We start from the raw sequence: 15,062 nt of genomic DNA, 5'->3' as shown, positions 1-15,062 counted from the left end.
TTCAATAAAGATAAGTGTATTTTGACTAACTAGATATTGTTATTCACAAAACAAAACCAATTATTACAGAGCTTTCAGAAATGATTACAAGCCACATGACCAGTAATTTTGTTTGGAACAGTAATTTTATTTCCTTCTCATGTGCAATTAAATTTCAGTAAAATTAAAAATTATTAAAACAATAAGATGAAGATTACATTAAAACACAACGTTTTGTTTCACTAGCTGTGGTTGGTGTAATTTTTCAGGGGACTCTATTCAACCAATCAGCGATCGCGTTATCTCGAGCATAAACGTGACGATTCGTCATCTCCAGCAGGCTTTGCTCGTAGTCTACAGGATAAAAATTAACAAAACCATGTAAAATACAATACTGGACTAATATGAAGGTTGAATCATATATGTGATATTTAAAATTATAACTAGTTTTTTTACTGTAGTTTTCCGTTTGTATTGGGTTTTTTCCAACAGCAGCAAGGAACCTATTCCGAACCGTTAGAAACATTTAGCCAGTTGAGTTGTTAACATATGTTTGCTGAATGCTTTGTAAGACGGAGTTGGACAAACGTGTATGACGGTTCCAAACCAGTTCCCGACGGTTGTTGGAACAAACCTATCATAGCCGTATCTTCTAGCTGCATTTCCAGAACAAAAAATATATTTTTCGTTGAAAGTCGTGATAAATGGTAAATCTGACAACGTCTGCTTTTAGTTTAGATTTTGACAAGTGACACGTTTAGATATAAAATTTTCCTAGTTTGAATTGTACTTCGCTACTTATTTTGTATTTAGAGCTCTAATTAATTTAAATTAATTTGTATTGATGTTCTGGTGTTTTAAAATACTATAGATTTTTATTTATTTTAATTTTAAACATCCAAGACTTGGAAAAGTGATTATTGATTTTTTTTATAAGTTGGCTGCACTCTCAAATTGACAGATGAACATTGATAAAATTTCAAGGTCACAATTTCTTCTGTCATTAATCATTAGTTTTCTTTTGTTAAAAACAACGAATTTTATATAAATTTAGTTGAAATAGGTCTTAACTTGATGTGATAATGCTCAGGTATGATTTTATAAACCCTAATAATGTATGCTTTTTCATATTTCCGTAATTTATGTATTTTTGAACCTTAATTTAGATAATGTTTATTATGAGTACATCCTTCTTTAATCAGTTATGTTATTTATAGTAAATCTAGTAGGCGGATGTTAATAAGTGCTCATACAGTGTTTGTTTCTCACATTATTTTTTAAAAGATACAGCAGAATTATTGCTCACCAACTCGTAAGGTCTTAAAGCTCGTTTCTTCTACCAACACTAATTGCAAATAATTATTTTATAGAAAAGCTGGTTGAAGTTCACTTAAAGGAACGCTAACTGTAGAGCACAATAGGTAGCAAAAGTAAGAAGTACAGCACCAGAGGAACGATGACTAGGCCACCAAATGAAAATTTACCCACCGTTAAGCTGGTTGTTGTAGGAGATGGCGGTGTGGGCAAAAGTGCGATTACGATTCAATTTTTCCAGAAATTATTTGTGACTGACTATGATCCTACTATAGAAGATAGTTATCTGCAACATGTGGAAGTCGATGGCCAGTGGTGTATGCTAGATGGTGAGTACATTGTCGGGGTGAGACATATTCACATGCAGAAATGTAATTTTTCATTGAGAAGAATGTAATTATTTTTGTTTTTCAGTTCTTGACACTGCAGGCCAAGAAGAATTTAGTGCCATGAGAGAACAATACATGAGAAAAGGCGACGGATTTTTGTTGGTTTATTCGGTTACTGATAAAAATAGTTACGAAAATATTATACACTTTCATACGCAGATTTTACGTGTTAAAGACAGGTACGATTTAAATATTCTAAACTTAGTTTTTTGAGATTATATATTTTTTTAGGGATACTTATCCGATGTTACTGGTTGCAAATAAGGTGGATTTGGTACATTTGAGGAAGGTTACTGAGGAACAAGGTCGTGATTTGGCTCATAAGCTAGGGATACCTTACATTGAGACTAGCGCAAAAGATCCACCGTTAAATATTGATGCGACTTTTCATGAAGTAAGTAAAATTATTTTTATGCATTTTAAGTATGAGAAGATTATATTGCTAAAGAAAAAGGATTATCCCAATATTTCTACTTTTGAATGTTGTCTTGAAATCAAATTAGTTGCCGATGTGAGGTAAAAGCATTCTTTGTGTTTTAAGGTTGTGAGAATTATACGAACCCAACCCCAAAACGATAATGAGAAACGAAAAAAGAAGAAATTTCAGAAACTGGGCAAATGTGTCATGATATAATTCGTTTGTCGATTTACATTCTGTGTTAAACTATTTTAAATGCTTTTTATATATGTTATATTTAGCCTATATGTATACAGCTTTAATGTTATGAGGTGTTCAGTGTTATATGTCATGTGCCAGTATTATTTTTTTAAATTTCGGTTGGTAAATTAATTTAAAGGGGTCGCAACTAAAGCGTAGTTGTAACTTTGTTATCAGTTCTAGCTTCTATTCAATTCTAAGATTGAGACTACGTAGTAAAGAGTTACAAACCAAACTGGCAGAAATCGTTAGAAAATTTGGTTTCTTAACCAAGATTTTTTTAATACCAAAAAAATACCAAGCCAAAGTTTTTATTCAATTTTATTGTGGACCAAAGTTGCTCACATTTCATGACTTATGATAAAAAAAAGTCAAATATCTTAAAACGATACGTATAATAGATCGTGTTGTAAAACCATAATGGCACTAAAATTGAGAACACGACACAATAATCGAGCAGTTGTTTGTAGATGGAATAAGGCGTTTTTAACAAATTAATTTGACACAAATTTTATTAGAAATATTCTGAAACTACATTAACGAATTTGTTTGTGCTAAAATACTGCGATAAATGTTTAGAGCATTTACGAATAGTTCCTGTGAAAGTGGATATTGGAAATTGACCTTAAAGAACCCTTAGAAACAGTTCAATAAATCAACTTTTTTTTAACTTTGATATCTGGTTTCTAACAGGGTTTAAAACTGACTAATTCCTCTCATCAGCACAAATAAAAAAACATTTCTTCATAACATAAATCTTAAGACTTTTACAATCCTTCAAATTTGGTCCTATGCCGTTCTTATATGGCTATATTGAAGTAAAAATTTGATCAGAAACAAAAATTAATCAATGGCATCGGAATTCGAAGTAATCTGAAGGTTTAACAGTCAATATAGTACATTTCATTAGGAGTCTGGAAATAAGGATTTTGCTTAGGATAAGGATGTGACAAATTCTCGTGTGGGACGAAGCCGAACACGGGAACTCGTGCAAGCATGGAAAATTCTATTTGTGGGAGTGTAATAAACGATATTTTTTATTATACTTCTTTGAAAACGGAAATATAGAAACAAAATTAAACATAAAAAAAGACTTACAAAAGAAACTTAGAACATTTTTATTTTCGTAACAGTTATAGGAATATAAAAAACGTGTAGAGTATATACACGGTATATTTTCTGGGATTTTCTAGTTTTAGGTATTCTGCAACATTTTCGGAACACCACTGATGGTATAGCATCCAACGTGTTGAACGTAACACCTGCCGTTTCAATACACGTCGGGAAAACCGGGAATACCTGGAAAAGTCAGGGAATTTGTTATTCTTCAAAAAAAAAACAAGGAATAGTTAGGGAATTTTAAAAATATTCATGAAAGTCAGAGAATTTGATGTTTGCAACTTTGGACTTTTTTGGTATATATATCCTACAGCTTAACACTTCAAGAAAGCAATAGTTTTTGGATATTTGTTGATGTTAGCATTTCCTTTTGTGGCCAAACAACACTTTAGCATTGAGAACCGACTCCATAACATGTAAGATTTCATAGACAAAGTAAACTAGAAGAATATCGCCACTTACAGCTTTGATTTTGTTCAGATGTCGCCATTCAGTAAAAAGTTTATATTCATATTCATATCTTTACCTGGATTTTACTGGTAATAAATTCACGTTTGCTTGCACTGCTTACTTTAGGATGTTATCGTGAATTTCGGGTTTTTTTTCTGAGTATATTTTATCGGCTGTATATTTCTATTTTAAAGCAGTATTTTTATTCAGCACACGTAAAGAATCAATGAATGGGGAAACTTTTTCTGTGCGCTAGCACGAAAAGGCCCATCTTACGTTATTATTAATACCGATAAAAAATAAGATGTTTTCAAAGAAATATAATAAAAAAGAATGTTAGTTGACGGATTTGGATAGACTTTTTTTGGCTATTGATTAACAGTGGACCATAATTAAAAGTTAGTTATTTTGCTCTAATTTCTCAATAATTTGAGGCACATAATTATGGAAGTAGATTCTACTTTTCATTTGAGTAAAAGCAAATGTTTACAAAATTTTAATTTATTTGGAATGTCACCTAAAAGTGTGTCTCTTTGTCATGGTTTTTGGACTTTTAAGCATAGTACAAAAGTTTTATTTGTAACAATTACCTACATCGTAAGAAGCAGATAGTTACCATAAAAATGTTATATGCAAAAATTTCGATAAATTAACTTTATGTGGACTAGGAATGATATAAATGTTATATTTAGAAGTTTTAAAGTAGTACCTAGTTAAAAATTACACACATTTTTATAAATCGAATCGGATAGGTACTCCTGAAATGTGCTGTCAAAATTATATGTCAAAGATTAACATTTCCGACCTGAGATTGTGTTTTCGCAACCACTGATTTGCTTTTGATTAAATTTTTCAAGCTGTACCAAATTTGATATATCTTCAATTGAAATCTTTGAAGGATCAGAGTCCTTATGAACCATTTTTAGAAAAAATCATTCTTTTTTTTTTTGTTGCTTGGAATGAGAGGAATCAGAAAAATTGCTGCAACATCACTATGACCCCTATCTAAAAGATTAGACTAAAAATATAGCCGAAAACTTGTGCAGAGAGGGGTAGTGTATCATTCTGCAATCTTTTTCATTGCATAATAATGAAACATTTTCAGGGATTCTTTCTGCTCTAAAGTTTCTAATGGTATTTTATACCACGTATTGGTCAATTTTCTTCTAGATAAGAACATATGCCTGTACCGATCGATGATTTGAAGCATGTTTGTTATAGTGTTTCTTAGTTAGCACAATGTCGAGTTGTTGGTTGGCCTAACAAGAAAACAGAATGTTAGAGATATATTATAGAGGATTTGAAGATTTAAAACTGTGATGATGTTTTGTTTTTATTGTTTTACGCACATGTTGATTAAAAAAAAACGTTAAATACTTGTACGCCAAATTACTTTTTTATAAAGTTTTATATTGAATCGTCAAGGATATTTAAAACCCGTTTGAAGTCTTAGTTTCGATAATTACTATTTTTTGAGGGGAATTTATACAAAGAACTTTTGCTCCTAGTTATTTTTAAAAAGAGACGCAAAAAGGCATTCTTGTATAAATTATCTTGGTTCTAATTAGATTAAACTAGTTATATTTTTTATGTATTTATACAACATAATTTTTTACGTTGTTATTTTACAATATCCGATATGTAACATTTGTTTTATGTCAGTGTAATTTATTAAACCATGAAATTGTATGACATGTTTTTATTTCAGTCACACCCCACTCCCATTCTAATAATTCTGATACAAAAATGGTATAACAAACTGTAAAAGTGATTATTTGTTACCTAATTCATATCTATAGTAAAAAAAGGGGGATATGTTTTTGTCTCCTGAAAAATGTTTCCACCCTGTAGCATAGAAGGGTGACGGTAATTGAAAAAAGTTACTGCTTTTAGGAAATTATGATAAACGACATGATTACCTCAAAGAGTATATCAAGGAAAGCTGTGGTGCACATTTCCAAATACAAAAAATGTTTTTGAGACACTGGATATAACTATTTAAGATCTCTGGGTTGCAGTTATTCAAATGGTAATAAACGAAAAAAAAAAAGCAATATTGTACGATTATTTATATAATTATTTTTTGAACATCAAAGTAGGCTATAGGAACTAATTAATTAATGAATTATAAAAGTTTCTTAGAGTGAAATATCTAAATTAGGGTTTAATACTGGAGATATGAAAGTGAGGAAATGCAAAATATTGCACATTTCAAAGACATACATCGTAAAATATTTGGATCATTTATAAAATTATTAATGAACAACATGACAAAAAGTTATGTAGGTCGGTAGCATTTCTTTAAATTAAAATGTGTTTTTTTTTCCAGTATTCCAAGTAACAATCCTGTCCAAGTATCTCTGTAGTGCCACACAGTCTTTTGCAATGTCAGTTTTTCTATAAAATTAGATATCTTTAGCATAAAGTAAACAATTTGATTACATTCGAGGGCAAAAAGATATAAAGAAGATCTTTGATGAATAATAAAAATGCAATGGCCCCAAGTTGGAGCCTTGAGGCACTCTAGAATTGTCATGATACTCGCCTGAAGTGTTTCCGTTGTGTTTAACGGCAAAATGTCTGTTCTGTAGATAAGTTTTAAATAAATTTAATTAAAGTATTCTGAGAAATACAACGTGAATTAATTAAAAAAAAAGGGTAGGAAAACTTCAGTGACGGCTGGTGCGGGGAGGCTCAGGGGCGCCGCCCCCCTGGAAGTTTTCATAGTAAAAAAATTTAATTTGAAATTTTGTTTACAATGTTATCTGGATAATTAAATAGATTAGCTTTATGAATCACATTAAACAATAAACAAGAAATATTAAATTATAATGTGTTTGTGCAATCAATTTAACTAAACTTGCAAAATTCGTTTGCAAATTTCTGAAGACATGGTCCCCTTCCAGCTCACCGCTACATCTGTGTTTACAGCGGTGGTCATGGTTACCGTCGCAGCAGTGAAAAACGGCGTGTGAGTAGCACATATTTACTATGCACTTTGGGCTCTGTTTAGTCCGACCGTAACCAAATAATTTAGCTATTCGCCGCTTTTTTCCTTAATACACGTAATTTGTTCAGGTATGGTATTAAATTTTGTTACTTTACCAGGTGGGACATTTATCTCGAGACAAAATAATATCTCGGTTGGACTCGATTATTTCGAAAAAAGTTTCAGACAAAAATTGTAGGGTACCGAGGGGGCCATTGAAAGGTTCATATTTCGACTTCCGGTCTAGACCGGAAGGGGTATTTTTACACCGGTTGTTGATTTTTTTAAATGGAAACACCCATTTTTTACCACAGATTTTGATTGAAAAACGAGAAAAAAATGCTGTTATTATTTTTTTGATTTAACCCATAAAATGGCCATAAAAAAACAAGAATCTTGAGACAGCGGGGTACCTTGTTGGGGTTTTTTTATGTTTCATACGAAAGTTGTAGGGTGAAAAGGGGGCTATCTTGACATGACCTTGAAGATGACCTTGACCTTGACTTCAAGGACGTTTGAAGGTTTGAAGATCAAATTGAGTTTTAAATGGTGCCCTCTTTTTTGACCTCGGAAATTACAAGAGCAGGAAGATATGAATTTAACCTTAAGAACAAGATCAGATATCAAGGTCATTTTAAGGTAAAAAAAAACTATATAATTATTAACTACTTTTAGCACTACCCAGGAATAACGACGTGGGCGTAGTAGTTTTGTATTCCCTTTGGGGTGCTTGTTTTCGGTGAAATGAAGAATGAATAAAAAAATAATNTAACCTCAAGAACAAGATCAGACATCAAGGTCATTTTAAAAAAACTATATAATTATTAACTACTTTTAGCACTACCCAGGAATAACGACGTGGGCGTAGTAGTTTTGTATTCCCTTTGGGGTGCTTGTTTTCGGTGAAATGAAGAATGAATAAAAAAATAATTAAATGGTTTGTATCGGACAAAAGCAGAAGAATGGACTTTAAATAAAAAAAAATGTTGAGTACATTTTCCCTATATTTCAATAGTACTTAAAATAAAAATACCCAATTATATTTGTTTTTTTTTTTCACCTAAATTTTTCCACCCTCCCTTGTATGATATAGAGCAAGGGTCGGCAACTGGCGGACCGCGGTCCAGGTCCGGACCGCGGAAGATAAAATACTGGACCGCCAAAAATTTTTTGAAAATATAAATTACTCAAATAAATTATTTAAAAAATGTTATTTACGTTTAAGTGCCAATCTTATCATTTTTTCTAGTATTTTACAATTGTGTGAGTGTTTTGAGTTCTTAATTAGTAAGCAGATTAAATTTGAGTCCAAATCAAAATAAAAAAAAAGAAATATGAATTTTTCCTGGACCTCGTTAAAAATTTTCAAAAGTATCCGGACCGCACCTAAAATTACTTGCCGACCCCTGATATAGAGTGTTCCAAAAATAGGTGCCAATATTCTCAACTTAGGTATTTCTTTAAATCATTAGTTATTTTAACGAGTAAAAAATACCGAACAAAAATGTAAGTAAAATTAAAATTATGGTTAAAATTTTATCACTTTTCTGAGACACCCTGTATAGAAAATTCTCGTATATTAGGATTCTAGTGCTGCATTCTAACTAATTTCTAAATTCTAAACATCTAAATAAAAACATATGTGTGTAGGCTGTTAATTTTGGAGGCACGTATAATTAAATACTTAATTAAACCCTGCTTGAAACGTTCACGGACAATTTCCTATGCTAGGAGCCAGTTGTGCTGATTAGTAGATACACCACGTATGTAAACCGTCAGCGTATGGTACACGGTATGTTTCAAATTACTTAACCTTTAATATAATCAAACTAAAGAAATTTACTTAGATATATAGACTATTTTCCATAAACCTACCTCTTTAGTTTCAGTAATTTACTTAATATTTTGGATATAGAAGTAGTTTTATAGATTTTAAAATAGGCGTTGATATAAACATGTGTCTACGCGACGTTCTAAATGAAAACATACATAAGTGGCGTCAGTCGGACGTAGGTACTGATATAAATCACGGATGGATATACCGGGTGGTCCAAGGAAAGTTTCCGGCGTATCTGATCTATGCATGGTAGAAGAGCTTACAAAAAATACCACTTGGAAACAAAAAATATGGTGATATAGGAAAAAAAATTCTAAGAAAGATAGTGTATTTTTCCTGTGGCGCATAAACGGCGAAGTTAACCTAAAAAATTCATAAAAGTCAAAAAACCGGTTTTTCGCTAATAAAAAAGAACTTGAAGTCCAATCGAAAAAAGTTAAATGAGAAAGTTGTAGCTATTAAAAAAACTTATCGATTAGTATTTTTGAATATATCGATTGCAATATTACTTTTTGAGATATCGAAAAAACCGTCAAAAATCGACTTTTTTGTTTTTGCTGTATCTCCTGCAAATTAAGGTTTTGAAACTTGTTACTTGCTGTAAATGTAGCCCTCGGCAAGCAAAAAATTAACTTTTTTTAATTAAAAAATATTAAAAATTTTTCGAATTATAGCGATTTTTCGAAAAAAAAGTCATCTCGAAAATCAGCTCTTCTAGCTCGACGAATAGTCGTAGAGAAACGAATCAGGTCTCATTTTTTCCTTAAGAGTTGTACTCTCATGGTAAAAAAGAGTGATAACGATTTTATTCATTTCAAGTGTCCAAAGATGACTGAAGAAAGTAAAATTTTTTTGCTCGCTTTTTTCTTGAATATCTTTTTCGATTTTCATTTCTCGATAATGTCTATTAAAGGAGTTGATTGCTGACATTTTTACGCGGATTTTTTATAAAAAAACTTTGCTCTACGACCTTCTGTAGCCGAGATAATTTTTTTTCAAAAAATTCCATAGGTCGCTATTTAAGTGCTACAGTGACCATTCTTAAGGCGGGTATCCATTTGTGTCAAATGCCCCGTAACGTAACACCGAACATGTTACGTCACAGCTAGTGGAGACGGAAAATTGTTGCATGGTACGTGCAACAAATTTGACACGCGTAACTAATCCGGGACGACCATCAGTTGTCGGTTTTTAGTCATCGCATCAATGGGATGTAACAGTACTTTCTGCCATTTAGCCGTAACATTCCCACTAAACATTTTTCAGTTTCTGACATGTTTCAGAAACGTTTCCATTTTTCTTGAAACGTTTCATAAAAAATCCATGCAACGTTCTGGTAACGTTCTAGAAGCCCAAGATGTCCTCCCCAAAATACGTTTCCAATGAAACGTTTCAAAAAATTGGTTTCAGTAACATTCTTTTTATGTTCCATTTATGCCCTCGATATTTTTGTTTTACGTTTCAGTATATTTTCAGAAATGTTTGAGTAACATAATAATTTTATTACCATATTGTTCTCATAATGCTCTCAACTTTAGATCATTTTCATTTCAAAAGCGTTTTTGAAATAGTATAAATAGTGTGAGTATTTTTTTAAATATCTCTAATACTCCTTTGTGATATTTTTATTTGTATTGTGAATGACTTAATTCGAACTAAAAAAAGTTACATTGTATATTAAAAAAAATAAATATGCTCTTCTAGTTTGGGGATGCGGCAACTTTTACTAAGAATTTCTTTCTTTTTGAGAAGCCACTGAAAAAAGTTTCTAATATGGATTATGAATTTTGCCATTCATCGTACAAATAAAAATATCACAAAACAATATCAGAAGCATTAAAAAAAAGCTACACATTTTATATAGTTCAAATACGCTTCTGAAATGGAAATTTTCTAATGTTGAGACCTTCATGAATATGGTAACAATGACGAACTGATAATTAGAAAAAGTTAGTTATGATTATGAATCTTAAAATGGTAGGTACATGAAAAACAAATAACATTACTGAAAAATAATATAAAGTTATAATTTCTTCTACGCATGGTCAATATTACATATATCCTTTTAATAATAATAAATTATACAGCAGAAATAAGGATACAAAATGATATCTTGACAAAGTAAATATCTGTAGGTATACCTAAACTCTTTTATTTAAGCATGCCTATACACATAAACAAATATAAACATTTGTACAAAATATAAAATAAATGACGTCTATTTCACTTGATTCATCCATATTTCAAATAGTTCTCACTGACTAAGTAGTTGCTCTTCAAATTATATCGAAACGTATAGTTGTTGTTCCATTTTCTTAGTTCTTGTCCCTTGTCCTCTTGTCTGTAATAGGTAGTGGGTATAACTATATTTAGGTAGATGTGACGCAAAATTGGAAATCTCTACACATATCGTTTTAAACATTTTGCATCAATATTCATTATTTTATATGCACCTTACAATAACCACAACTGCACACACTACAAATTATCACATAAAATAGCGTCAAAGTAAAGATGAATAACAACGAAACCAAGCAAACTGACAAACCGCAAACCTAACCTAACATAATACGAATTGAAACGACACACGGGAAACAAATAAACTCGGGCTGTTACGCGCAGTCTACGCAAGTCACGAACATACATTTTTTCTAGACTTGTGTTATAAATATGCTACCACATTTTTTTTTCTAATTATGTCTTTATATAACAAAGGCAAATGAACTAACGCTTGAGAAGGATTGGGGATTGAGAGCAAAATTTAACTAATGCCGAATGTTCCATAAGATAAGCAAAAATAGCAAAGGGTTGTTCGTCTGTTATGTTTCCGAGATCGAAAGGGAATGTTTCGAGTAATGTTTCAAACTCTCTTCAATTGTAACGTTTCGGCTATGTTTCACTAAATAAGTTTTCAAGTGCTACATTTCTGTAATGAAACAGAAACGTTTCTAGTTAATGTTTCAAATGTTCAGTAAAACATCTCATTTGCAACGTTTCATTTACGTTTCGTGTTTAGTGGGTTGTCTGTTGCATATGGGATTTTGTCTTATTTTTTGTTTCGTCAGTCTTTTGTATATGGTCTGGGGTCGGTCTGTTTTCTGCAGTGACTAGGAAGAGTGTGTTTTTCTGTGTTTGTGCCATGGAGTGGAGTAAAGAAAATATTTCCGGAGATTTCCGTTTCTAATTCTTCAAAATTGTATGATGAATAAAAATATATGACGTTGCTGCTAATTGCAGCAGTGACGAATCCATTATTGCAGTCAGGTTCATAATGCGAGTTTATGTTCCTGTGTCGTCTCGTAACCTTATTTTGTTACGTTACGGAATGAATGATATTGATACGACCAAAACCACACATACTTTCGCAGCGAACCGTGTCACCTTTTCGAGCGCGGTGCGATCTAACTGTAACGGGCGGCGGAGTGGGGGTAACGCTACTCGGCCGCTCCGAAAACTGAATCCGCGCGTTCAAAAGCGCTCTTACTTTCAAAATCTTCATTATCTCGACTTCTGGACCACGTACAAAAATCCTTTTGTACTTAATTTGGGGTAGCTCGACGAGATAAAACAAAATATGACGTTTGCGACAGCCTCAAAAGCATAATTATCTTTGAAAAAAAAGTACCATGTAACTGCGTCAGCGGTTGCAAAAATAAAATTTGTGGTTGTAAAAAAAATTTTTGAAATGTGCAAGTGTTTGTTTACATTGTGATGTATCCCAATGTGAAGATTTTGAGACTCCAAACATCTAATTAGACGATGATTCTTTTGACGCGTTTGAATCACTCATTGATGCAACGAATTATGTGGAAAATGAAGTTAATTGCGTGGAAAATATAGGGAACGAAACCATGGAAGAAGAAGAAAATATTAAAAAATACGAATCAATAGGTTTTTTAATAGCTACAACTTTCTCATTTAACTTTTTTCGATTGGAGTTTAAGTTTCTTTTTTATTAGCGAAAAACAGTTTTTTTGGCATTTATGAATTTTTTAGGTTAACTTCGCCGTTTATGCGCTACAGGAAAAATACACTATCTTTCTTAAATTTTGTTTTCCTATATCACCATATTTTATGTTTCCAGGTGGTATTTTTTGTAAATTTAACATGACAGGCCGTGACAGATTGATTGGACTATGTGTTATTTTGAAAATTACTCTGTGGTAAACGCCAGAACAATTCAGTTTTGGTAATGAGGGAGACATATATTTTTAATAAAATCTCAACATTTTTTGAATTTGAATCAACAGGTGATGAAAGTTTTGCTGGTAATAAGAAAAATCTAATTTACTTTTTAATATACCCAGCTGAAGGATATTACGCCGCCTATGGTTTTACAAAAAAGTGGGAAATTATTGAAAAATGTAACTTCCTGCGTTTCAATTTGCACTTTTTTGTTTTTAATTCGAAAAATTATCAGTAAGAGTGTATTTCTTCGCTATTATTATAAGTTAAATATCTCGAATGGGAATAATTATTCGGAACGAAATTTCGTTTTATGAGTATCCTGTTTGACATTTATTATTAAGGATTACGTTAAGATTTTATCCAAGTTTCAGCTCACGTTTCAGTCGATATTGGTGATATTGCATTCTCGAAAAAGACTTATTCCTGAATCCGAGGACTTTTACTTTCCCCTTCGTCGTAAGGGAAGTAGGACAAAGAAAAGGGAGAGGACGATGCGATTGTATTTACATATAAATCGTTTATTGGCATATACCGCAAAAGTCCTTCGTAATATAGTTTTCAGGAAAACAGTTTTTACAAAATGTGCAATGTTTGGAAAGCTTCAAGTGTAAGATTAAGGGACATTTTTGAGGTAGCCGAACATGAATCGCACTATTTTTTTATCTAAAACACAAGCCTCGTTTTATTTTTCTATATTTTATTGTTGGTAGAGATTTTGAGAAAGTGCTGGTGTTTTTTAAAACCTCACTTAATTTAAAAAGATTTCTACACTCGGCAAAAAAATTAAAAGAGCAGAAAAATTTCGTATTTTTTTTAGTGATTTTTGAAAGGCTGTAACTTCCTGAATAACGGTCGTATCTAGAAAAAAAAAAGAAGCATGTTGAAGTTTGAAGTTTTTAGTTTTCAAATATTGAGGTGAAAATTTTTTTTGAGCATATCGCTGAGCGCAAAAAGAAATAGTGCAAGACAAAAATTTTACATTTTTTTTTAGGGCGTTAATGGTATCTGCCAAACTTTAATGGTTTCTGATTCTACATCACAAATCAATGAAAGAAGTCCTTATAGACATGCTTACAATTTTACAATCCAGACGATATTTTCTAAAAAAATAACTTCCATTATTCTATTCGAACAACTAGAATTTTTGTGTTATTATTATTTATATTGTCTCTTCAACGAGTATTGATATTACAATAATTAATTGTACACCACTTTGCCTTATTATACCATATTGCTACCACTTTTCCAATTTCCATAAATCGGCGCGTCATCTTGCATTATTTTACCCCAACAATAATGATACCTAACGAACCGTCTTCCCCATATAATTAGGGCGTCATCTAAATTTGAAAATTTAATTTCCACCCGGCATCCCTCTCGGGTCACTATGGATACGCAATTCAACCTGTGGGGTGAAAAAAGTAAATCCCGTTAGGCAGACAGCTGTTAAAATTTCCACTGGCTAATAAAGAGGCTTTATTTCATATTTGGCATAATTGGCTTTGGCATAATGGAGATAGTGGAAAAGTCCTCCAATCTCAGCAGCCGTAGTAATTGGTACATACAGGGTGATTCGGTCATAATGTCATTAATTTTAAGGGAATATAGGGAAACATGAGTAGAATAGGAATACGCGATTAAAAAAATGCATATTTACCTTGAAAAAAATTTTTTTAAATCATTATTTAAACCCCTTTTCAGACCGCTTCTGACCGTTAACCTCCAGAGGTTTATCGGGAGTTAGAGGTCTTTTAATATCTCATGAGCCGCGAAATGCGCGAAAGGCGTGGCGTATCCCCATAATTCTTCTAATAAGCACGTTGTGAAAACATTGACTCAGAACTAGACCATGTGCATCATTACAAGTAGACATGAACTAAGGCGCTCGGGCATCAATAAAGTCAACTGGCGAACGTTCGTTATATATATTTTTATTGTTTAAATTAAAATAATAAAGAATAGGGCATTTTATTATGATATTTGTAATCGGATCAAAGGCTTGTTTACGCTAGAGCTCGAGAGAGACTGTGAATAATAGGTGTAATGTTTTTAGGACGTAGAATAATTTAGGCGACGGTCGGAATTATGTTTCTGCGCATATGAAGGTCAAAGCTCATAAGATTTTAAAACATCTCTACC

At 32.0% G+C, this 15,062-nt stretch overlaps 2 protein-coding genes across 4 annotated transcripts in view; both read left to right on the top strand.

Annotated features, from left to right (window-relative positions):
• Window positions 1–799: 799 nt before the first annotated feature.
• LOC108905324 (ras-related protein M-Ras) lies at window positions 800–5,598 on the top strand. 2 transcript variants are annotated; one of them, XM_018708141.2, is made up of 6 exons: window positions 800–1,069; window positions 1,197–1,291; window positions 1,350–1,622; window positions 1,708–1,861; window positions 1,914–2,076; window positions 2,224–5,598. In XM_018708141.2, exons 3-6 carry the CDS (start codon window positions 1,436–1,438, stop codon window positions 2,314–2,316), a joined length of 597 nt encoding a protein of 198 aa, XP_018563657.1. In that variant the 5' UTR covers window positions 800–1,069; window positions 1,197–1,291; window positions 1,350–1,435; the 3' UTR covers window positions 2,317–5,598. The 2 variants fall into 2 exon arrangements, with proteins under 2 accessions (XP_018563657.1, XP_018563656.1); XM_018708140.2 differs by lacking the exon at window positions 1,197–1,291 and having other exon boundaries at window positions 802–1,069.
• A 3,046-nt stretch (window positions 5,599–8,644) lies between these two features.
• LOC108905316 overlaps window positions 8,645–15,062 on the top strand; it is a 64,845-nt gene continuing 58,427 nt past the window's right edge. For both annotated transcript variants that reach the window (XM_018708126.1, XM_018708125.1), the window contains exon 1: window positions 8,645–8,690. The gene's annotated coding sequence lies outside the window, so the exon portion shown is untranslated. The remainder of the gene's footprint in view (window positions 8,691–15,062) is intronic.

This window comes from Anoplophora glabripennis, unplaced genomic scaffold (assembly GCF_000390285.2).
Source record: "Anoplophora glabripennis isolate ALB-LARVAE unplaced genomic scaffold, Agla_2.0 scaffold217, whole genome shotgun sequence".
NCBI classification, from domain to species: domain Eukaryota; kingdom Metazoa; phylum Arthropoda; class Insecta; order Coleoptera; family Cerambycidae; genus Anoplophora; species Anoplophora glabripennis.
Note: the sequence above shows the minus strand (reverse complement) of the source record. Positions and strands in the feature narration are given on the sequence as shown.

Excerpts from the sequence above, each read along its gene's own strand:
- LOC108905324 (XM_018708141.2), top strand. The coding sequence starts at position 1,436 with ATGACTAGGCCACCAAATGAAAATTTACCCACCGTTAAGCTGGTTGTT. Across the intron at positions 1,623-1,707 it reads CCAGTGGTGTATGCTAGATG|TTCTTGACACTGCAGGCCAA; the intron begins GTGAGTACATTG and ends TTTGTTTTTCAG. Across the intron at positions 1,862-1,913 it reads ATTTTACGTGTTAAAGACAG|GGATACTTATCCGATGTTAC; the intron begins GTACGATTTAAA and ends ATATTTTTTTAG.